Source organism: Erpetoichthys calabaricus, chromosome 12, assembly GCF_900747795.2.
Source record: "Erpetoichthys calabaricus chromosome 12, fErpCal1.3, whole genome shotgun sequence".
In the NCBI taxonomy this organism is placed as follows: domain Eukaryota; kingdom Metazoa; phylum Chordata; class Cladistia; order Polypteriformes; family Polypteridae; genus Erpetoichthys; species Erpetoichthys calabaricus.
In genome coordinates this window covers 160,189,690-160,214,982 of record NC_041405.2, presented here as the reverse complement: position 1 = coordinate 160,214,982, position 25,293 = coordinate 160,189,690, and the positions used below count along the sequence as shown (strand labels likewise).

The window sequence follows — 25,293 nt, the reverse complement described above, 5'->3', positions numbered from 1 at the left end:
GGTTGGCGGGCAGCATAGTGGTGCAGTGGTAGCACTGCTGCCTCGCAGTAGATGCTTCCCGGAGCCTCCCTGCGTGGAGTTTGCATGTTGCGTGGGTTTTCTCCGGGTGCTCTGGTTTCCTCCCACAGCCCAAAGACATGCAGGTTAGGTGGATCTTAAATAGTCCCCAGTGTGTGCCCTGTGGTGGGCTGGCGCCCTGCCTGGGTTTGTTTCCTGCCTTGCGCCCTGTGTTGGCTGGGATTGGCTCCAGCAAACCCCCGTGACCCTGTAGTTAGGATATAGCGGGTTGGACAATGACTGACTGACTAGGTTGGCACCCTAACATTTCTCCATAGGACTTGCTGTACTTTCCTCGTCCACAACTCCGTATCTTTAGTTCCGGATGGGGCCAACTTAAAATCACAGATCAAAATGACAAGCATGTCTTTAGGTACACAGGACAAATATCAGAGTGACTGAGGAAACGTACAAATTCCATATAATAAGTGGATTTACATACACTTTAATAACACAGTTATTCACAGAAACCCGGTTTCAAAACTGCCATGTATAACCTTATTCAGTTAGAGAAACTGGAATAGTGGCGATTGAAAAACCGGGTTCACACACATTGATTTTTCCATTAGTGATCCAATTATTTGGTCATGCAAACCCATAATCTGGTCACAAATAAGGATTTTGTAATTTGTGCACATCTCTGCTTTGCACACACATCCAGCCACCACCCTTAACCAAGGCAAGTTAGAAAATGGATGGATAAGAAGTAGAAGCTACAGGGTCCCTAACAGACCAGGGCTGAAAATGACTGTATTCAAGAAAAAGGACTGGATACTTACGAAACCGGACCACGACTGGCCAAATGAAGATGCTGCAGAGACAAAGTGATGCGACAAATGCTACACCCCCTGTGACAATTACCATGATGTTACGATAGTACCAGGCACAAGCAGGACAGCATGCTTGTGTGCTATTTAAAAAAACAAAAACAAAAACAAAAAAACATCAAATTACAAACCAAAGACTTAAAAAGTTGCCAAACATAATGCCTTAAGCATTCATTTTGGGTTTAAGATCTGGACAATATGTCATTTAAATATCACTCTGAAGTAGATGGTGTCATACACGTGCGATTGGGAGGCAGCTAAAGGGCCTAAATAATGGTAGTTACATGCCAGACCAGGGTTTGTCGAGGTGCACTGACTTTCTCTCTCAATCCTCTGCAAACCATCCACGGGGAAATCCTGCACGATTCCGGTGCGATTGACGACGTCACTTCCGCAGCTGGTGTGATTGATGACGCCACTACCGCTTCCAGCGCCATTGATGACGCCACTATCGTTCCAGCGCCGTCTATGATGTCCCTTCCGCTTCCAGCGCCGACTATGACGTCACTTACTGCCTCGTCCTTTAAAGCCACCATCATTACAGCCTTAAAATCAGTTCTGTTTTGGACATGAACCTGAACACAACTCATCAACCAAACCCATTTTGCAGCCAGGGCACAATATACAGGTGGCTGCTCCAAAACTTTTTGATGTCTTCTGTCTATTCTTGTGACAATAGTTAGAGTCTTTCATTTAGGAATTATCAAGTCCACTGAGCTCCTGGGAACCTTCCATTCTGCAGAAATGTATTGTAGTCTCCCCCACATCTTTATCTTGACACAATGTGGTCCTCGATCTTGTGGCTTGGTTTTTCCTCTGGTAGACATTGCCAACTGTGGGACCTTTGACAGATGGGTATGTGTCTTTTGTAATCATGAGCTATCAACTAAATTTATTACAGGTGTACAGTGATCCCTCGCTATATCACGCTTCGACTTTCGCGGCTTCACTCTATCGCGATTTTTTCTCATACACGCTTACGTCACTATGCATGCGCTTTCTGAGAACTTTTATCTAAGCCCCACGATGGCTCCTAAACGTGCTGCTTTTTCTAAGCCTTCTGACAATAAAACTAACCGCCGGAGGAAGATGCTTACTATCCAGGAGAAGGTGAAACTCTTGGATATGATCAAAGATGGCAATACCCTACAAAAGCCTCCTCATGCATATGAAAAGACAGCGCCAGCAACTGCCTATCACGATGTTCTTCAGCCGCGCATCCAGACTCCCACTGCCTACTCCTAGTACTCCTTCAGCGGAAGAAGACAACGACGCACCTGCTGAAGATACTGCACCTGCTGCCTACTGAGGTTGTGCCTTCATAGGTTAGTGGTTGTGTGTAAGAACTGTGTGTGTGTGTAATTAAATGTACTGTACAATAATCTACTATATAAAAGCGGTCGGGATTGTCCTTCCGTCCCGTGAGTGCAAAGCGTAGCGGTATTCTGCTTATCACAAACTTACACTTGCGGCTTGCGGTATGAAGCAACGCGATGTGAGCACAGTTCTGGTGCTCCCATCGTTCCCTTGCTTTTGTGCGCGATGCGCTGGAAAAATAGACAAAATTATGTCTCTGGAAATAATTAATGTTGATGGAGTACAAATGCCACACCGCGTAGTAAATATCGGGGGAGATGGTACTTGCTTATTCTCATCTATAGCTAATTTAGTGCATGAAACTCCGTCTTTAGCGGTACAGATTCGGGCTGACATTGTACGACATGTCTGAAGTAATTGGTCAAGGTTTCAGCCATTTACAATGATGCCGTCAGGAATCTCTTAAAACAAATGAGCTTCAGTATCTCACTGAAATGTCAAAGTCTCAAACTTATGGTACCATTTCTGAGCTAATGACAGCGGGAGAGTTGTTCCCCTATGAGTTTCAAGTGTATTATTATGGAGTCCTACACTCCAAGTTTGGACAGGCACTCGAGAGGATAAAAAAACGTAGGTTTTCGGGAGATGTTATGAATGGGCACTTTGATGTTCTCATTCCCTACACTGACATGCCTGATGTACACATGGAGTGCACACAAATTGAGGATAAAAGTCGGTCGCCTTAAAAGGCAGATGAGTCTAGTAATAATATGATATTTGTAACGTCTAATATGTCTTATTTTCTCTTATTTTGTCTAATATATTGGGTAATACGAGTGTAATGGTGACTAAAGGGTGTTATTTCATGTCCAGAGGGCTCTAATAATGTTAAAAAACGTATTTAGAAAGTCGTAAACAGGTTTTCTATACTCTAACTGCGAAAATATTCGATTTATAAATAAAGAATCCTACTTTGCGAAAATTCATTTATCACGGTAGAGTCTGGAACGGATTAACGAGGATGAACGAGGGTTCACTGTACTTCAACAAGTGTAGAAACATCTCAATGATGATCAATAAAATGGGATGCTCATCTGCCAGATTTCAGTTGTTACAGCAAAGGGTCTGAATAGTTGTGTTAATGTGATATTCCAGTTTTGTTTTTTTTAAATAAATTTGAAAAAATTCCTAATATTCTGTTTCCACTTTCTCATTTTGGGGTATGGAGTATTGTTTGATGAGAGAAGCAAAGGTGAATTTAAATTATTTTAGTATAAGGTTGCAACAGAACAAAATTTGAAAAAAGTATGCTGGCTTCACATGGATTAACCTTTAAAAACGTTCTGTAATTACGTTAAGCACAACTCTAGGTAATCCCCAAATTTTACATACACAGGGTGAGCCAAAAAGAAGTACCACATTTCAAACGTTTCTTCTACAAAAATGCTGCAAGATAAAATAAATTTCATTATGAAACAAGTAAGGATATACAAAATAGATTTTTTTCTCCACTGTGTTTTACAAATGACGTCTTTAAGATGGTGGCGATCATTTGCGGTACACTCTTCCAGATGATTTCTGAACGCTCGCATGACTCGTTTGGCCATTTCAAGGGGAATAGCATCCTTGAGACTTCAAGGTTTTAGGTCAGTGTGTGGATACCTTTGTCTTGAGATACCCCCTACAAGAAGAAATTGCACGGAGCTGTGGTATAGCAGGTCCGCGGCTTCAAATAATATGGCCAAATTTTTAAATCCATAGAGCAGTGTCAGTCTCCATGGGCACGATTGCATGACCGTTGGGAATTAATGAGGAACTTGGAGCGAGTCGCACCTGCATGTGTGGTCGTTCTCAATTGCTTCATTGGCTTCCTGTAGCGTGTGATTAAGGCACTGCTCCCGCGGAGACGTGTATATACAGTGGTGTGAAAAACTATTTGCCCCCTTCCTGATTTCTTATTCTTTTGCATGTTTGTCACACAAAATGTTTCTGATCATCAAACACATTTAACCATTAGTCAAATATAACACAAGTAAACACAAAATGCAGTTTGTAAATGGTGGTTTTTATTATTTAGGGAGAAAAAAAAATCCAAACCTACATGGCCCTGTGTGAAAAAGTAATTGCCCCCTGAACCTAATAACTGGTTGGGCCACCCTTAGCAGCAATAACTGCAATCAAGCGTTTGCGATAACTTGCAATGAGTCTTTTACAGCGCTCTGGAGGAATTTTGGCCCACTCATCTTTGCAAAATTGTTGTAATTCAGCTTTATTTGAGGGTTTTCTAGCATGAACCGCCTTTTTAAAGTCATTCCATAGCATCTCAATTGGATTCAGGTCAGGACTTTGACTAGGCCACTCCAAAGTCTTCATTTTGTTTTTCTTCAGCCATTCAGAGGTGGATTTGCTGGTGTGTTTTGGGTCATTGTCCTGTTGCAGCACCCAAGATCGCTTCAGCTTGAGTTGACGAACAGATGGCCGGACATTCTCCTTCAGGATTTTTTGGTAGACAGTAGAATTCATGGTTCCATCTATCACAGCAAGCCTTCCAGGTCCTGAAGCAGCAAAACAACCCCAGACCATCACACTACCACCACCATATTTTACTGTTGGTATGATGTTCCTTTTCTGAAATGCTGTGTTCCTTTTACGCCAGATGTAACGGGACATTTGCCTTCTAAAAAGTTCAACTTTGACTCATCAGTCCACAAGGTATTTTCCCAAAAGTCTTGGCAATCATTGAGATGTTTCTTAGCAAAATTGAGACGAGCCCTAATGTTCTTTTTGCTTAACAGTGGTTTGCGTCTTGGAAATCTGCCATGCAGGCCGTTTTTGCCCAGTCTCTTTCTTATGGTGGAGTCATGAACACTGACCTTAATTGAGGCAAGTGAGGCCTGCAGTTCTTTAGACGTTGTCCTGGGGTCTTTTGTGACCTCTCAGATGAGTCGTCTCTGCGCTCTTGGGGTAATTTTGGTCGGCCGGCCACTCCTGGGAAGGTTCACCACTGTTCCATGTTTTTGCCATTTGTGGATAATGGCTCTCACTGTGGTTCGCTGGAGTCCCAAAGCTTTACAAATGGCTTTATAACCTTTACCAGACTGATAGATCTCAATTACTTCTGTTCTCATTTGTTCCTGAATTTCTTTGGATCTTGGCATGATGTCTAGCTTTTGAGGTGCTTTTGGTCTACTTCTCTGCGTCAGGCAGCTCCTATTTAAGTGATTTCTTGATTGAAACAGGTGTGGCAGTAATCAGGCCTGGGGGTGGCTACGGAAATTGAACTCAGGTGTGATGCACCACAGTTAGGTTATTTTTTAACAAGGGGGCAATTACTTTTTCACACAGGGGTGAAAAAGGTTTGGATTTTTTTTCTCCCTAAATAATAAAAATCATCATTTAAAAACTGCATTTTGTGTTTACTTGTGTTATATTTGACTAATGGTTAAATGTGTTTGATGATCAGAAACATTTTGTGTGACAAACATGCAAAAGAATAAGAAATCAGGAAGGGGGCAAATAGTTTTTCACACCATTGTATACGGGCTGGTACAAGAGGTGAGGGGGGGGGAAAAGTAAAGGAGAAATCAAAGATGGGGATCGATCGAGGAGAAGAAAACGAAAAAGATCGAAACGGAAACAGAGGTTAAAGAAAGTGAAAGGCAGTCTTAGCAGGAGGATCTGGCCACCTGAAAGGAGGAAACAGTGCGAGCTGGGGCCCCGTGAAGGAACATTAGCTGTGGCGCTCTAGGGGCTAGTTGGCCCCACTGAACATTCGGGTGGAGAGTGGTGAGCAAGGCAAGTGCCCTCCCTAGGCTTCCGAGGTGCGACCACGTGAGTGTGAAGGAAGAAGGGAGGAGAGCCAACCTCGGACGGTCTGGCCATGATGCCTGGAGGCAGCCAAGACGGAGGTCGGCCGAAAGGAGCTCGTGGCTGCTGGGTCTCTGCTGGCTACGTGAGCTATGGGTGAGCTGGGGAGAATGAGAGATGGAGGTGTGCCGAGATCGTGAGGAGAGAGACTGCATTTTTAACTTCTTATTTTTAACGGATTTATGTATTGCTTTTTATCCCCACTTTTCACTGCTTTTATGGATTACTTATTGGAACTGTGGAGCACTGCACTTTTTGTTTGGACATAACTGTTTTTCTTTGCTGGTTTTAATAAAAGCACGTTGCACTTTTTGAACCATCCCCTCGCTTCATTGTTGATGTCTTCACTGCCTAGCTCATCGGTGACATTACAGATGGTGTCGGGTTCAAGAGCTCCCAGAAGCTGGATAGGACCATGCAGCAGAGCCCGCATCGTCACATTTGGTGGCAGCGGTGGGATGAGCTAGCAGTGGGGACCGAAGAGCAGGAGACCAATGGGCCAGCGGGATAGGTGCCAGATGAAGGGAAAACAAAAGAACCCACGGACCCAAGCCGGAAGAGGACATTTTAAAGGACTGAGCTTTTTAATGGACATTTATTTCATTCCTTGTTTTATTGTCTTTTAAAAGTTCTTATTCTTTTAATGTCCTGGTTTTACAAAGGGGGCTTGGGTTGGTTTTATTATGGGATTGTTTTTAGTGGTTTTATTATTTTAGTGCAGAGGTAGTGTGGTTGAGCTGTGGACCTGTGTCGCCAGTTGCACTGGGTTGGTATTGGCGTGGAGCGAGATCAGGCGAATGGGACGGCCACCCAACATCGCCGCGCTGGGAGATCAGCTTCCCCGGAAACATTTACAGCTCTCCCATCCCAGTCTCTCTGTCAGTTCCTGCACTACTATCATTTTGTATGGATGGAAATTAAGGTCCTTGTGCAAAATCTTCCTCATAGATGTGTTGGAGATACCAAAGGCAGAAGCAGGTTTGCACACTGAACGTCTAGGGGACTGCAAAATTGATGCCCTTACAGGTTGGATGTTTTCAAGCGTTCATATAGTCTGAGGATGGCCTGGAGATTTTCTAATAATAATAATAATGTTTTATTTATACAAAGGCGCCTTTCTAAGCACTCAAGGACACCAAACAAACAGTAAATAAAAACACACATTATAAACAGAACTTAAAACAGCAGAAAATACAGAAAGTATAAAAAGTTAAAACCAAACAAAGCCATTGTAATCATTGAGGAAAAGCGATTTTGAACAGATGGGTTAAGTGGGGTTGAGAATGATTCAGTATTTCTAAGCTCAGTAGGTGATGAGTTCCAAAGCTTGGGAGAAGAACAGCTGAATGCTCTGCTCCCAGTGGTGGTTAGACGGGCGGGAGGGACGGTCAGGTGGATGGAGGAGGATCTAAGGTTACGGGAGGGAAATGCAACATGAAGAAGGTTGGACAGATATGGAGGGGCGAGGTTATGAATGGCCTTAAATGTTAATAAAAGAACTTTAAAATCAATTTGAAACTTAAATCGGGAGCCATTGAAGCTGCTGCAATTTCTGTTCAATGTTGTACCCGCCTGTCTAAATTTAGCAACCCGCTGAAAATTATTTTCCGATTTGGGACGTCACCATTAGGAGGAATGCTGAAGCACGTTTAGAAGGTGCATTACGTAGTGATGATGGTTTCGTTGTTTTTGAAGAATGCTTCAATAGTGAAAGTGTGGTGCGCACCTGACCAAGGCATGTTGCAGACTGAAAACTACAAGGGATCTCACTTGTGATGGATGGCCGGCGTTTCAGTCAACAGAAGAAAGCAGCCTTTTCAGGGCACTACCTTCCCCAGGACGCTAGATGGCAACTCCCCTGGATTGAAATGGTTCCCCGGATTACCGCAGGGCAGCATGGGACATGGAGTCCGTCTCTTCAGCCCTGTTGGGTACCGTGAATGCCGCCAGGGGGAGTTAACCAAGAACCCGGGGACTCTTACTGTTATGCTAACCTGGAAGTACTTCGGGGTCACAAGGATGGAAGCCCACAGTACTTCCAGGACACTTGAGGAAGGATGATGTGGTGTTTGACCCAGAAGAAGAGGAGTAACATTTCCAGGTCATGGAATATATAAAGGACTGTTGGAGACCCAGCAGAGAGAGCCGGAGTTGGGTGGTAGAGAAGGATTATTATTGTTATTAATTATTGCTTTATTATTGGAGAATTGTGGAGTGTGTGGTGCTTTGGGCACTTTATTGAAGAAAAATACTAAAGAATCTTCTTGGTGCTTTTAACGTGTGTCCTGGATGTCTGTCTGGTGGGTTCAACGGGGCAACAGAGACCCCTAGCATCCATATACTGTGATGCTCTCTTTACGGGTTTCAGCAAGTCCTCTCTCTCACGTCCTCAGTTAGTTCAAAATGCAGCTGCCAGGCTCACTATCTCGCGCTTGCAGAGTGATCATATAACCCCCATTTTGCACACACTGCACTGGCTCCCAGTGTTTTATAGAATTCATTTTAAAGTTTTGGTACTTACTTTCAGAGCTTTGCATGGATGAGCTCTTGAGTACCTAACCAGTTTGCTCCAACGCTCGTCGGACTCTTAGATCTGGGCATCAGGGCCTTCTAGTTGTGGGGATTGTGCTTTTCAGGCTGTAGCACCAAGACTATGGAGTAGCCTGCCTTGTAGTCTGTGCGCAGCAGAGTCTGTGGATTCTTTTAAAAAACAACTGAAAACGTTTCTTTTTAAACAGGCTTTTAATCAGTGCTGAATAGTTCCAGTTTGTATATTTATTATTTGTATTGGTTTTGTTTATGTTGTATTTGTTCCGTATTTACTGTTCAGCACTCTGTGATCTTTTGTCTGTGAAGGGCGCTATACAAATAAACTACTACTACCTCCACCCCAACCCACTCAGGTGCCTCTACCTCACTCAATGACCTTGAGAAATGTGGTACTTCATTTTGGCTCACCCTGTATTTCAAACTTTTAAAACCAATTCATATTTTCTTTGTTAATGCATAATTCCAAATAATAAAAGTTCTGTTAAAAAAAATGGCTACTAGTCAATTGCTGAAAATTACTTACTGACACGGATGGAGGCTCTGTATCATCAGCACACCAAGGCCATTGGCTACTTTATCGGTAAAGCTCATTGCACCATACACGAAGGCACCACTTTGCTGTAAAACAAAATAAAGTACACACAGAAATATTCAGTTGTCAGAAGTACGCCACATTACTGGATAATCAAAGAGTCTGGGGAGATACAACAGCAATTAAGTAAAACTAATAGAACCTGGGAAGAGTTGGGGCAACATGAACAGTGGAGATCTGCCAGCTGGAATTGCGAATGATGCAGTACCACAACATAAAAATCATAATACAATAATGTTGTGAGTTTATATTTTGTATTGTAATTAGCATTATGAATTGATCCCAAGGGATGTTTCAGTTATTCATTCCCTTTTCATAAAATTTAACTTGTAATCATGTCCTTGTGAGGAGAATGCGTCAACCTTTTAAATTAATCAATTCATTGGACTTAAATCTTTGTTAACAGTAGAAACACATTTTAAGTTCAAGTTCAAAGTTTATTGTCATGTGCACAGTAAGGAAACACGTTTTCCTGCACAATGAAATTCTTTCTTTGCTGTCCACACCAAATGCCAATGGTTAACAAACCAACGTATAAAGATAAACATAGATAATAAGTAGCAAATAGATAACAAGTAACAGAGGCAGCATAAAGTATAAAAACAGAATAGAAGTATAAAGTGTAATGTGCAGGTAGGTGTGTGATGGACAAGTCAAATACAGTTGTGTCAGGTAGATAGAATGAGGTGGACCACGGTTATAAACTCCAGTCAGCTATTTAGGAGTCTAATGGCATTGGGGAAGAAAGAGTTCTTTAGCCTGGAAGTCCTGCATTTCATACGTCTATACCTCCTGCCTGAGGGTAGAAGTGTGAACAGTTCGTGTTGGGAGTCCCTAAGGATCGAGGCAGTTCTCCTTCGGACTCTGCAGTTGTAGATGCTCTGCAGAGAGGGCAGTGGGGTCCTGGTGAACTTCTCAGCAGTCTTTACCACTCTCTGCAGGCGTTTGCGGTCCATAGCAGTAGTGTTGCCGTACCACGCAGTGATGCAGCTGGTGAAGATGCTCTCAACAATGCACCTGTAAAAGTGGCCAAGGATCTTAGCTTACATACCAAACTTCTTAAGCCTCCTCAGAAAGTACAGCTGCTGTTGAGCACTCTTGACCAGCTGTGTGGTATGAAGTGTCCAAGTGAGGTCCTCATTGATGTAGACGCCCAGGTATTTAATGCTGCTCACCCTCTCCACTTCAAGCCCCCGGATGAACAGTGGCCGGTGAGGTCTCCTCTCCTTCCTCATGTCCACTATCATCTCCTTCATCTTGTCTGTGTTGAGGATGAGGTTGTTGTCCTCACACCATGACACCAGACTGGACACCTCCCTCCTGTAGGCCGCCGATGTTATCTTTTTGGGAGGTGACACAGTCGTGGGTGAACAGGGTGTAGAGGATGGGGCTGAGGACGCATCCCTGTGGGGTGCCTGTGTTTGTGATAATGGTGGCTGAAATCCTATTACCAATCCTGACAGACTGAGACCATGACATTTTAAGAATGTCGAAAGTGTCCACACAAGAACAGGAACCATGTTCAACACTGTCCAAATTTTGTCGATTAGAAATTATCTAAAATTTTAACCCAGCCACAGGGGATGCACAAACCAGTGTGTTTCTTTGTGCCGGTCACAAGCCCGGATAAATGGTGAGGGTTACGTCAGGAAGGGCATCCGGTGTAAAATTTTGCCAAATCAATATGCGGACAATACAAATTTCCATAGCAGATCAGTCGAGTCCCGGGTTAACAACGACCGCCACCAGTACTGTTAGTCAACAGGGTGCTGGTGGAAATTGGGCTACTGTTGGCCGAAGAAGAAGAAGAAGAAGAAGGGGGAGACGTGTCCGGAGGCAGGAGGAGAGGAGGAAGATAAAGAGAGTGGAACTGAGGGTAGGAACTTTGAATGTTGGCAGTATGACTGGTATGGGGAGAGAGTTAGAAGATATGATGGAGAGAAGGAAGGTTGATATATTGTGCGTGAAGAGACTAAATGGAAGGGGAGTAAGGTCAGGTGGATCGGAGGTGGATTCAAATTGTTCTATCATGCTGTGGATGGAAGAAGAAATGGAGTAGGGTTTATTCTGAAGGAACAGCATGTCAAGAGTGTTCTGGAGGTGAAAAGAGTGTCAGACAGAGTGATGATTATGAAGCTGGAAATTGGAGGTGTGATGATGAATGTTGTCAGTACATATGCACTGCAAGCTGGGTGTGCAATGGGTGAGAAAGAAGATTTTAGGATCGAGTTGGATGAAGTGATGAACAGAAAGTGGTGATTGGAGCAAATTTCATTTCTTTAATTTCAGATATTGTGTGATGGACACCAGTTGTTTTGGCTCATTTTCTATCTCATTATTGTTTGGCTGCTAATTAAGGAAAAAGAAACAATTAAGGGGTCCAAGTCTTCAACAGCAAGTCATCCATCCATCCATTTTCCAACCCGCTGAATCCAAACACAGGGTCACGGGGGTCTGCTTGAGCCAATCCCAGCCAACACAGGGTGCAGGGCAGGAACCAATCCCGGATAGGGCACCAACCCACCGCAGTCAACAGCAAGTCAATTAAAATGAATTCAAAAGAAGTTAATTAGCAGCAAAAACAGGTCCCTCATTAAGAAAAGGGTTCGAATGAAAACCTGCAGCCACAGTGGTCCTCCAGGACCGGACTTGGCGACCCCTGCTCTATACCACACTGCCTGCATTGTATGAATCACAGCTTTAAATTGACAGCAATGCTCCTCAACTGTCTCTAGATCTGAAGTTCCTTCCCAAGATTGATTAATTTAACATTTTGTTCCAAATCTGCCCTTACTAAAGTGAAATGTTACAGTTTTTGCTTACATCGAAGAGGTACTCCTAAGTCTTGCAAGGGGAGGGTTGGGGGAAACCTTTGGAACAAAACAGGGCTTATCATCATCTCTTGGACATTCTGTGCAAAATCTAGTGGAGATCGGTTCAAATGTGTGGATTCGCACATCAAAACAGACAAACACACACACACACAGCCACCGTAATAAGTTTAATGACCTCTGCGCTCTCCAGACTATTACAGCTCAGCAGGCTTCTCCTCTTGGTGGTGTCCAATCATTACATCAATGATTTGCAATTCCTGTGCTCTTTATTTCAAAGGATTTCCCCCACACTATATTTTGGTAAACCAAAGTCCCTCATTACTATGACAACCCAAATGACTTAATTATAAAGCTGTATATTGATACTCTTACCTGTTTTGGGGGGATCAGTAACACACTCACATTATCAAGCCTTAAAGGTTTTTTGTTTTTTTAACCCAAATAGTTTTACTAAGATGCAGCTTATCTGTGAGAAATGGAGCTTCTTCTTGTGTCTGCATGTATTTTTCTCCAGATACTCCAGTTTTCCTCCCACATCCTAAAGACATGTGTTTTGGGTTATGTTTTCAGTTTGGAAATTGTAAACTGTTCCTGTATGTGTGTGTATGTGCTACCCTGTGATGTAATTATATCTACCCTGCAGTCGTAATCACTGGATGTTTTTTGACACAGTATACTAACGCACCAACATGATGGTTGGGGTGGTCCTGTCTAGATCTACTATTTGTAATAAGCAGGATCAAATTCAAGATGTACAGGCAACTGAACCACCAGGCTCAAGTGACCATAATATAATACAGTTCTTAGTGTTTTGGACACAAAGAATAAAACTGTCAAGTTTAACGTTGGTAGGGCAAAGATTAAACAGGTGTGAAAGTCCAAAATGGATAAACCTGGATAAACATTTACGTGTGGAGACAGACAAGAGCAGTGGAACATATAATGACTAACCGGTACACCCCAAAATTTAGAATTTGGAAGAATTAATAAACATCTCTGCAGTGGGTAAACAAAAAGATGAAAAGAAGCTGCAAAGGGGGGGAAAAAAAAAAATAAATAAAAAGCAACAGTATACAGTAATCCCCCGCTGTGTCATGCAAAAATTCAATAAGTACATCCTACCTGTAGTGTACTTTGCAGCCAATTCATAACAAAGCATACGGTTTTCAGCAGACAAAGAGTTTTGTGTTACAGCACCCAGATGATTTCTTACAAAGCCCGTTATTGGCTGAAAGAGCAGACTCAACCAATCAGAGCGGATTTTATTCTCTTGGGTTCTGATTAGCTGCTGTTAACGTGGCGTAATCTCGCAAGAACAGCGAGCGTGGGTCCCCGATGAATCACGTACCTTGCTTGTGGTCCGACTTTTCTGAGCAAACTTTTCATTTTGTTTTAAGCCTTATGATGGCTCCCAAGCGTCCTGCATCTTGTAACCCTTCTGGTAGCAGTGAGCCTAAGCGCCAAGAGGAAGACCTTGACCATACAGGAGATGGCAAAACTGATGATTATGTTACTCATATCTTTAGCCCGATATCCGTGTATCATACGTGTATCCAAAGTGTGTTTTAACAAGTTTACATGTGTTTAAAGCGTGTGGGAGGGGTACTTTAAGGCTGGAACTATTAAAAAAAAATTTGGTCTTTCTATATCGCGGATTTTCACCTATCGCGGATGAGTCTGGAACGTAACTTACGCAATAGGCGGGGGATCACAGTAAGGCATCTAAGACTAATTACTCCTGTGCTAAACACTTTTACAGGGTGGAGTGGTGGATCTGAGGCTAGGGATCTGCACTGGTTTTGCTGGTTCAAATCCCATAAACTCCAGAAGTGACTCTACTTCGTCAGGCCCTTGAGCAAGGCCTTAAACCTGCAATTACTCCGTCCTGGGTAGGACATTAATCTGCATCCAGCACTGCATGTAGGCCCTGCAGGGAAAAACTTGGGGGGTTGGTGACAGAACTGGCACTCCAGCCACCATAAAAAACCCTCCCACTGGTTCCATTCCAACTGAACTAGTGTGGTGCTGAGGTGTCACCCGTTGCATGGCTGCACTCGGTTCCTAATCTGGGATCCTGAGTTGATTTGTCATGTGGTGGGTGCGGCAATGCGCTGTATCAGTGCAGGCTCCTCACCTCTCTCTCCAAACACTTTTCAAGCTGAAGTTTATTTTCACAATCATGATGTTAATTTTTGTCCTGGGTATGACGTTAAACTGCATTCGGCCCTGCAAGCGGTCCTCCAACCTGCAGGGAAATCATGGGGGTTGGTGGCAGGATTGGCACTCCAGCCACCGTAAAAAAACTTCACAAAGCTCCGAGACATCAGAAAGGACTCTCCGGGGGAGTAGCTCTGCTGTGCTTGCATCATGAAGGGGATGGGGGGAAAAGCCCTCGGGAGCTCCATCCCCGGAATAGCCGAAACCGTTGGAGAGCCAAGAGGGTCAGGTCTGTTGGGGATCGGAACTGGTGTGGTGCTGAGGCGTCGCCTGCTGCACGGCAGCACACGGGTCCCAATTTGAGGCGCATGGAACGTCGTCTCTCTTGTCTCTGTCGGACGAGCTGCGTAAACTCTGCATTTCAGTGGCGGCTCTCTCTGAGATGCGCAGACCGGGGACTGGCCAAATCTCTGCAGGTGGATACACCTTTTATTGGTCTGGTTGGTCAGATGGCTGTCATACTCGGGGAGTAGCTGTTGCTGTAGCAGATTGGCTTCTTCCGATAGGTGTCCGATGTCACTCCTTTCAACGAGCGTATTATGGGACTCAGATTACGCCACTCTGTGGGTGCCTTGTCTGTTGTCTCAGTGTCTGCTCCGACCGCGGTGAGTGACGTCTCGGTGAGGGAGACATTTTATTCACAGCTTCGCTCGGTGGTTGATGGGTGCCCACAAGGTGAAACTCCTCTAATCATGGTTCAGTGCAACCACTGGCACTGACAGGGCTGGCTATGAGGATTGTCTCTGTCCCCATGGGTCTGGTGACCGTGGTAAAAGTGGCTCCATGTTCCTTGACTTTGCAAAAGGTCGGGGGCTGCGAATCGCTGGATCATGGTTCCAGTGGCCTGAACCATATCGTTGGACTTGGTACTCCAATATTGGTGGTGCGGTGAAGGAGATCGATCACATCCTCGTGGGCAGACACTGGAGGCTCTTGCAAAACTGCAGGGTCTACAGAAGTGCCCAGTTTGTGAATTCTGACCACAGACGTCTTGTTGCTACTCTTAGGATCCAGCTTAGGTCCAGTAGGTTACCACCTACTAGGAAAATGAGGCTGGACTTGGCCAGACTCCAAGACCAGACTGTTTCTAATGAGTTTGTATGCAGTTTGTGTGAGGAACTTTCAGATTTGGGTACGACTGCCGATCTTAATGTGATGTGGGAGACCTTCCGTGACAAGACCCTGAAGACTGCTGAGGGTTGTGTAGGTGTTACCGGTGTTGTTTAATCTCGCAGGGCACCCTGGATATCATCAAGAGGAGTTGCAGCGCATGGCTCAATGGCAACTCTGGTCTGTACCGGGAACTGAGAAGGACGGCTGCGAGGGCAGATAAAAAGGCGTTTGTTAGAGGAATGTGTGAGAAAGTGACACACCATCTGTGGTCTAGCGACCCACGTCCTGCTTACAGAGGAATCAAAGCATTACGCACATCTGAATCTGTTCCTCGGAGAGTCGCAGTCAGGGCAGCTGATGGAACAGTCCTTATGGATGACACTGCAGTTGGGACCCGCTGAGCAGGCTACTTTGAGCAGTTGTTCAAAGCTGATCCTCCGGCTAGGACGTTGGATATCTCTGGGTCCACGGTCCTTGAGGCTGATCCTCAAATTAGCTGTGAACGCCCCAGTCTCACTGAGATGGCACAGGTGGTGAACCAGCTGAGAGAGGGAAAGGCTGCAGGGATCTGTGGTATCTGGGGTGAACATCTCCAGGCTGGTGGTAAGGCTGTCCTCCTGGCATTGCAAGCAATCTGCTTCCATTTGGGAGACTGGCATCATCCCAACTGACTGGAAAATGGGACTTGTCGTCCCTGTCTGGAAAGGGAAGGGTGATCGCTGGATTGCAGCAACTACAAGGGGATAACACTGCTCTCGGTGCTGGGTGTATTCCTCGTTCGGTTTCGACCTCAATTGGATCCGTGATCACTTGCTGACATACTAGCAACCGGAACAGTCTGGTTTTACGCCTAAGAAGCCTACCATCAACTGCATCCTTGCACTGAGGATTCTCATGAAGCGCAAACACGAATATAGGCCGAGTTTCTTTGCAGCATTTGTCGATTTTCGTAAAGCGTTTGACTCAGTTGATCGAGCTGCCCTGTGGGACATCCTGAGGGTTCGCGGGATCCCCTTGAGGTTGCTGTATATCATGGCCAGCCTGTACACTGGTACTGTGAGTGCTGTGCAGAGTGGAGGCAAGACCTCTGCGTTTTTCCCAGTTGATTCTGGGGTCCATCGGGGTGTGTTCTGCTCCTACTCTGTTCAATGCTTGTATAGACTGGGTGTTGGGCAAGGTCGTGGGGTCCAGTGGCTGTGGGGCATCTGTTGGCGAAGAAAGTCGCAGATCTTGACTTTGTTGACGATGCTGTGATCTTCGCGGAGTCTGTGGAGGCTCTGATCGGGGCATTTGAGAGACTGAGTGAGGAGTCCAAGTGTCTGGGCTTGTGAGGGTCCTGATAAAAACCAAAGAGCCAGGTCTTTAATGACCTCTTAGGCACGGCCATCAGCAGTGTGTCGGTCTGCGGAGAGAGTGTCGACCTTGTTGAGAGGTTGGCTTACCTGGGCAGTGACATTCAGGTCTCTGGTGACTCTTCCTATGACGTCAGTAGATGGATTGGGAGAGCATGGGGGCGTGGGGTCATGAGGTCACTGGAAAGGGGTGTGTGGTGCTCCCGATATCTATGCAAAGGGACGAAGGTCCAAGTCTTTAGAGTCCTGGTGTTTCCTGTCTTGCTATATGGTTGAGAGACATGGACGCTATCCAGTGACCTGAGATGAAGACTGAAGATCCAGTGACCTGAGATGAAGACTCCTTTGGTACTGTCTCTCTCTGGAAAATCCTTGGGTCCTGCTGGTTTGACTTTTTTGACTGAATGAGGCACATGACCTGGGGTCAGCACAGGTTGGACGGTTGAGAGACAAAGTCAGAGACGTGAGATTGCGTTGGCTTGGACATGTGCAGAGGAGACATGCTGGGTATATTGGGAGAAGGATGTTAAGGATAGAGCTGCCAGGAAAGAGGAAAAGAGGAAGGCCTAAGCGAAGGTTTATGGATGTGGTGAGAGAGGACATGCAGGTGATGGGTGTGAAAGAGCAAAATGACAAGGACAGGAAGATATGGAACAAAATGATCCGCTGTGGCAACCACTAACATGAGCGGCTGAAAGAAGAAGATTATCATAACTTTAAAAACACATTACATGGAACACAGCCATTAAACCAACATTTAGACTTGACTGATGATTGATGCAAATGCTATCTGCTCATCCTAGGATTTAAATCTGAATGTTTATTAAAATTTAATTCATTTAGAAGAGTAATAGCAGTTAGAATGAAAAAGGATTTGAACCAGTGGCTTTTTATCATTGGAATAGTAAGGTGCAATTAAGATATACAGATAGTGAAATGGCAGATGTTATAAACTTTTAAAAGTTTATAAATAGTTTTCTGAGGTCTGTACATGTGAAGACGTGGATAACCTCCCAGTGACTACTGAGGAGGTACGGAGTGATTTGGAAATTGTAGACGGAGAAGTATTGCTGAGATTAAATAGGATAAAATCAAAAAAAATTACCAGGACCAGATATTTATCATCGAGTACTTAAGGAGAGTAATGAGCGTGTATATAAACCCTTGACACATTTTTCGAAAGCACAATGTAGAAATTCCTGAGGACTGGAAAATAGCAAACTTTACTCTGCTATATAAAACAGGTTTTTGGGCAGATCCAAGTAACTGTAGGCCAGTAAGCTCAACATGCATTAGAAGTATGTTAATGGAAGAAATTATTAAGGAGTTGATTGAGCAACACGTGTCTAGAACAGGAGTTTCAGGGAACAGTTTGCATGGTTTCAGTACAGGGAGGTCATATTTTACTGTTAACACAAACTGGTTAAGGCTGCAGATGATCCAAGTTTGGTGGATTGGGACTGAATCATTAAAGAGGGTCTGGATAGCATACAGGCTTGGGTAAGTTTCATCTGCACAAATCTAATACCAGTAAATGTAAAGAATTACATGTATGAAGTGAAAATGTCAGGTGGATTACCTGTTCTGAAGTATAGGTGGTATAGTTTTTGACAAAAAAGGGAAGGAAAAAAATGTCTTATGACAGTTACAGTAATTGTTTAAAAATGCAAGAACATCAACATACAAGCCTCTGAAGGTCCCATGTATGCCATTAAATGCTCCATATTTTAGTGAGAGAAGAAACATACGCTTGGTCTTTACTGGAGCAATTGACAGGAGCACTTCTAACATAAGATGCAATCTACACTTAAACCAGATTCTCTATTGCATTCAGAATCACTCATTTTTTATTTATATGGATAGCATATAAAGAGTGTAAGCATGTAAGATGCTAGATCCTTTTTTTTTCTTCAAGTTGCGGCATACTGGTAACGGGCCCCTCAGCCCTTAGTTTCATTGTTTTGCTGACTTCCACAAAAAAAGTTGCACATCGCCCTCTTGTGGACAAAAGATGACAAGCCATGGAAATTGATTAAGAAAATGAATATTTTCCTATGAAGTAAATGTTAATGACTTAAATCCTTCTGGTAATTGTTAAAAATAAAAGAATGTTCATTAAATTACTTGCCATTATGGGGTAATGGGAAGTTAATGGCTATCTCAACATTAGCACCTTGAAAGCGGAATCAAACCCTGATGTATCATACAGCACTTTCACCTCCATATCTCCACTACAGTATTCATACTGGGCCAGTCTAACTAATCTATGTTTTTGGGAAGAGGGAAGTATCTTGACTATCTAACGAACACAGGGGAGATCAAGCAAACTCCACAGACACTCGGTGCTTCTGAAAGAGGAAATGTAAAAGAAGTAAATCTTAACAAGTCTACTGGAACACAATTGATTCACATAAGGTTACATTTTAGCTACAAAATTCAGTTTCTATGTCCTATAGCAGGGGTGGCAAACTCCAGTCCTGGAAGGCCGCAGTGGCTGCAGGTTTTCATTGTAACCCTTTTCCTAATCAGTGACCAGTTTTCACTGCTAATTAACTTCTTTTTTCCCTTCATTTTAATAGCCCTGTTTTTAAGGATTGAGTGCTCTGAATTAATTATTTTCTTCATTAAATGACAGCCAAACAGAAATCAAAGGTGAAACAAGTCAACAGTTGACCAGCTAAATTGGGGCTTCAAACTCCAACTAATTTCACTCCAACCAGTTTCTTTAATGAGAAGCTGATTCTCGCTGTTCATTAAACTCGTTATTTAATTCCATGGCTTTTTGCTGCTCTCATTCTGACACAGCAGACATTTCCATAACTGTTGATTTTCTGTTTTTTCCCCAAGAACATTGTCAAGATGTTTTGGGGACCTGAGAGATCAGCCTTACTGAGACCTTCACCTTTCTTCCTTTTCAGATATTGTGTGATGGGCACGGATGAGCTGGTCATGTGGCACCTTGTTTTGTGTCTCATTATTGTTTGGCAGCTAATTACAGAAAAAGAAACAATTAAGGGGCCTGAATCAAGTTAATTAAAATTAAGGCAAAAGAAGTTAATTAGCAGCAAAAACTAATGAAGAAGATGGTTAGAATGAAAACCTGCAGCCACTGTGGCACTCCAGGACTGGAGTTTACCACCCCTGACCTATAGGCTTCCTTCCTGCATATTCAGCTTTTCTGGGCACAGTACAAATTATATATGTGTGTGTGTGTGTGAGTGATATATATCTATATCACACACACACTATGCGCCAGCCACTTTGCATCTCTGCCACTTGCATACGCAGATTTCACTTTCACCAAACAAAAAATCTTTTAATTCTCACGGATACGCCTCTTTATTGGGAAGAAACACTACTTTTCCTTGATGGCAACACGAATTAGACGATCTACAAGGTGCTGCTGGAGTATGTGAATTTCCCCTTGGGATTAATAAAGTATCTATCTATCTATCTACAAGTCTCCGACTACAAGTTCGATCTCTTTTCGCTGTTCCATTATTTCACCAAGTAATAATTTCCATTTGTTTCTGCTAATGCGATCTTTACTATCATTTTTTTGAGACTTTCGAATTTTAGTACTTTCATTATCTCTAATCCTGCTTTGCATGTGTATCGCTCCAACGTCTTTGAATTCTTTATGATGTTCTACTTTGTCATCTACTCTTTGTCTTTTATTTCCGGCCCCGGGCCTGGTTAAATCTCTTGGCTCAAAGTCTTGTCTCGTGTGACGTGAAAGTGTCTCTCTGAGAAAATCACGTCTCATCCCGGGCTAAAAAGTCTCGTCTGTTCTCAGGATTTTTTTTAATAGAGAGAAATGTTTTATTTTCTCTCCCTGTTTTCCTGAAGGGAGTTACTGCTGCATTTGAGCGTTTGTGATATGTTTACCTGAAAATTTTGATTACACTGAATTTCCAAACCGACCGTTTATAGCTTCATCTTTGATATGGTTTTAAATAAAAAAATGAAATGAGAAACTATTCCAACAGCTGTAGAAGTAAAAAAAAAAAAAATATATATATATATATATATATATATATATAGATTATAAAACAATTTGGCCTTACTGTGTTGGTTCCAATGAGGTCTGCAGTCATGGACAGTGATGTCACCAAAATGGTGGCTGAACCAATCCCCAGTAACACAGAAGCACCATAGACTGTCACTCCCATATTCAAGTCTAGTAGCACCCAGGAGGCAAATGCCAGAATGAAGATCATGCCAACGAAGTATGTGAGCTGTTGCGGGGGGTGAAAAAGAAATAAATTGGTGACAATAAAACAAATAAATCAATCAATGGACAAGCATGGAGAAATGACTGATTACAAGCCTCAGGGAGCAGAATATAAAAGGTGCTGACTCAATTTACACTATAACAAAGTATTTGTTGGTACTTATTTACATTTTCAGATTCATTTTTAAAACAATTAACACAAAATAATTACTGACAAAATCCTAGTGAAAATAAAATCCCAGTATAATGCCAAGAAACTTACAGGTGAAAAGAAAACTAGAAGGCCATGTCACAGTTCAACTGACTTTCAGGAGAATCTTAGAAAATGACGAGGGGCTCCTGATGCCTGAAAGTTTGATTTTTTTTCCCCATTGCAGTAGGGGGAAAATCTGCCCCATAAAATTGTAAACAGGGGGCAACACATCACTTCTTGTCTTGTGACTCAGGACCAGTTTTATTTGTGGCTTTCATTAAAAAAAGGAAATCTGCTAGGAAGATCCTGAGGAGTAATTCATGCTATAAAGAGGAAACTGTACTCTGAAAATCAGGGCAAAGGCCATCTTGATCTGATTGAACATGGTATTTCTATTTATGCTTAAACTAAGCAACTACTCTGATAAATACATAAAATGAAGACACTAACTGGTGCTCATTAATCTTCTCTTACAAAAAGGCCACCATTAATATGTCTGGGATGGAGACAGCACTTTTCTTTTGTTGCTTGAGGCCTCCACTGGACGAAGCCATGGCCAAAAAGGGGATGAATTAACATTTAAGGTTCTTAATGCTCATGTTCTGTTATGTTACTTGATAATAACATTGGTTGTATCCTGACAGTAACTCCTTTTCAATCATATACAGTGCATCCAGAAAGTATTCACAGCGCATCACTTTTTCCACATTTTGTTATGTTACAGCCTTATTCCAAAATGGATTAAATTCATTTTTTCCCTCAGAATTCTACACACAACACCCCATAATGACAATGTGAAAAAAGTTTACTTGAGGTTTTTGCAAATTTATTAAAAATAAAAAAACTGAGAAATCCCATGTCCATAAGTGTTCACAGCCTTTGCTCAATACTTTGTCGATGCCCCTTTGGCAGCAATTCCAGCCTCAAGTCTTGTTGAATATGATCCCACAAGCTTGGCACACCTATCCTTGGCCAGTTTGGCCCATTCCTCTTTGCAGCACCTCTCAAGCTCCATCAGGTTGGATGGGAAGCGTCGGTGCACAGCCATTTTAAGATCTCTCCAGAGATGTTCAATCGGATTCAAGTCTGGGCTCTGGCTGGGCCACTCAAGGACATTCACAGAGTTGTCCTGAAGCCACTCCTTTGATATCTTTACTGTTTGCTTAGGGTCGTTGTCCTGCTGAAAGATGAAATGTCACCCCAGTCTGAGGTCAAGAGCGCTCTGGAGCAGGTTTTCATCCAGGATGTCTCTGTACATTGCTGCAGTCATCTTTCCCTTTATCCTGACTAGTCTCCCAGTCCCTGCCACTGAAAAACATCCCCAGAGCATGATGCTACCACCACCATGCTTCACTGTAGGGATGGTGCCAGGTTTCCTCCAAACGTGACGCTTGGCATTCCCAGCAAAGAGTTCAATCTTTGTCTCATCAGACCAGAGAATTTTCTTTCTTATGGTCTGAGAGTCCTTCAGGTGCCTTTTGGCAAACTCCAGGCGGGCTGCCATGTGCCTTTTACTAAGGAGTGGCTTCTGTCAGGCCACTCTACCACACAGGCCTGATTGGTGGATTGCTGCAGAGATGGTTGTCCTCCTGGAAGGTTCTCCTCTCTCCACAGAGGACCTCTGGAGCTCTGACAGAGTGACCATCGGGTTCTTGGTCACCTCCCTGACTAAGGCCCTTCTCCCCCGATCGCTCAGTTTAGATGGCCGGCCAGCTCTAGGAAGAGTCCTGGTGGTTTCGAACTTCTTCCACTTACGGATGATGGAGGCCACTGTGCTCATTGGGACCTTCAAAGCAGCAATTTTTTTGTAACCTTCCCCAGATTTGTGCCTCGAGACAATCCTGTCTCGGAGGTCTACAGACAATTCCTTTGACTTCATGCTTGGTTTGTGCTCGGACATGAACTGTCAATTGTGGGACCTTCTATAGACAGGTGTGTGCCTTTCCAAATCATGTCAGTCAACTGAATTGACCACAGGTGGACTCCAATGAAGCTGCAGAAACATCTCAAGGATGATCAGGGGAAACAGGATGCACCTGAGCTCAATTTCAAGCTTCATGGCAAAGGCTGTGAATACTTATGTACATGTGCTTTCTCCATTTTTTTATTTTTAATAAATTTGCAGAAATCTCAAGTAAACTTTTTTCACGTTGTCATTATGGGGTGTTGTGTGTAGAATTCTGAGGAAAAAAATGAATTTAATCCATTTTGGAATAAGGCTGAAACATAACAAAATGTGGAAAAAGTGATGAAGCGCTGTGAATACTTTCCGGATGCACTGTACATAAATATGGGACACCCTGTAGAAGCAAGGCTGCCCCCCTGAAGAATGACATTTCTCAAAGAAGCTACTATGACACCAATTATCTCTTTGAGTTACAGTGTCAGTAACTGTAACTGGAGAGGATGGATGTTCACTAGTCAACAATCTACATTAGAAAAAAAGGGTCTCTGTTGAACAGTGGCAAGGAAAGTCCTAGCCTGTAAATTATCTGCAAGACACTGCAAAGATGTGGTCTGATAAGATGAAAGTGCGACTTTTAGTCTTGAACACTAAGCGGTACATGTATGTGGTGTTAATTTAACACCACACTATGTAGTTGTGACAGTGTCACATTGTGGGGATGCCTTTTAGCCGCAGAGACTGTCAATCTGGCCAGAACTGATGGGAAAATGAATGCTGCAGAGTACAGACAACAAACCTGCTCTCCTCTACCAGAGAGCTTCAAGTGAGGAGGAGGTTTGTCTTTCAAAAGAATAATGAGACAAAGCACACTGCCAGAGCAACAATGGAGTGGTTTGAATAAAGAAAATTGATGCGCATATGTGGCCCAGTCAGACTCTTGACTTGAAGTTTCGCCAAACATCTGCGGTAAAGACTAAAAACATTCTGTCCACAGCCCCTCCACAACTCACCTGTCACAGCTTGAGAGATTGTGCAAGGAGGAATGGGTAAATCTTGTTCCATCATGTTGTGATGGTTCAGTATTAGAGGGGAGTTTGGTGGGCTTAGGGGTGAATATGTATAAACTGTTGTCATTTTAGTTTTTGCAGTTCAATTTAATGATTCATAATTTTCTCTCTTTTTTGGGCAGCACTGTGAAAAATAATTTGATTTACAAATAAAAATTCCATTCCAAGTCAAATGTACAGTGGTGTGAAAAACTATTTGCCCCCTTCCTGATTTCTTATTCTTTTGCATGTTTGTCACACAAAATGTTTCTGATCATCAAACACATTTAACCATTAGTCAAATATAACACAAGTAAACACAAAATGCAGTTTGTAAATGGTGGTTTTTATTATTTAGGGAGAAAAAAAAATCCAAACCTACATGGCCCTGTGTGAAAAAGTAATTGCCCCCTGAACCTAATAACTGGTTGGGCCACCCTTAGCAGCAATAACTGCAATCAAGCGTTTGCGATAACTTGCAATGAGTCTTTTACAGCGCTCTGGAGGAATTTTGGCCCACTCATCTTTGCAAAATTGTTGTAATTCAGCTTTATTTGAGGGTTTTCTAGCATGAACCGCCTTTTTAAGGTCATGCCATAGCATCCCAATTGGATTCAGGTCAGGACTTTGACTAGGCCACTCCAAAGTCTTCATTTTGTTTTTCTTCAGCCATTCAGAGGTGGATTTGCTGGTGTGTTTTGGGTCATTGTCCTGTTGCAGCACCCAAGATCGCTTCAGCTTGAGTTGACAAACAGATGGCCAGACATTCTCCTTCAGGATTTTTTGGTAGACAGTAGAATTCATGGTTCCATCTATCACAGCAAGCCTTCCAGGTCCTGAAGCAGCAAAACAACCCCAGACCATCACACTACCACCACCATATTTTACTGTTGGTATGATGTTCTTTTTCTGAAATGCTGTGTTCCTTTTACGCCAGATGCAACGGGACATTTGCCTTCCAAAAAGTTCAACTTTTGTCTCATCAGTCCACAAGGTATTTTCCCAAAAGTCTTGGCAATCATTGAGATGTTTCTTAGCAAAATTGAGACGAGCCCTAATGTTCTTTTTGCTTAACAGTGGTTTGCGTCTTGGACATCTGCCATGCAGGCCGTTTTTGCCCAGTCTCTTTCTTATGGTGGAGTCGTGAACACTGACCTTAATTGAGGCAAGTGAGGCCTGCAGTTCTTT

The 25,293-nt window shown here is 43.2% G+C and overlaps 1 protein-coding gene across 1 annotated transcript in view; it reads right to left on the bottom strand.

The window, feature by feature from the left end:
* The window catches only part of LOC114662906 (major facilitator superfamily domain-containing protein 12-like), a 120,522-nt gene that overhangs the window by 10,539 nt on the left and 84,690 nt on the right, over positions 1–25,293 (bottom strand). Inside the window, exons 7-9 of the mRNA XM_028816637.2 lie at positions 20,794–20,964; positions 9,142–9,236; positions 837–967 (exon numbers count right to left, since the gene is read on the bottom strand). Coding sequence (XP_028672470.1) covers positions 837–967; positions 9,142–9,236; positions 20,794–20,964 — 397 coding nt within the window. The remainder of the gene's footprint in view (positions 1–836; positions 968–9,141; positions 9,237–20,793; positions 20,965–25,293) is intronic.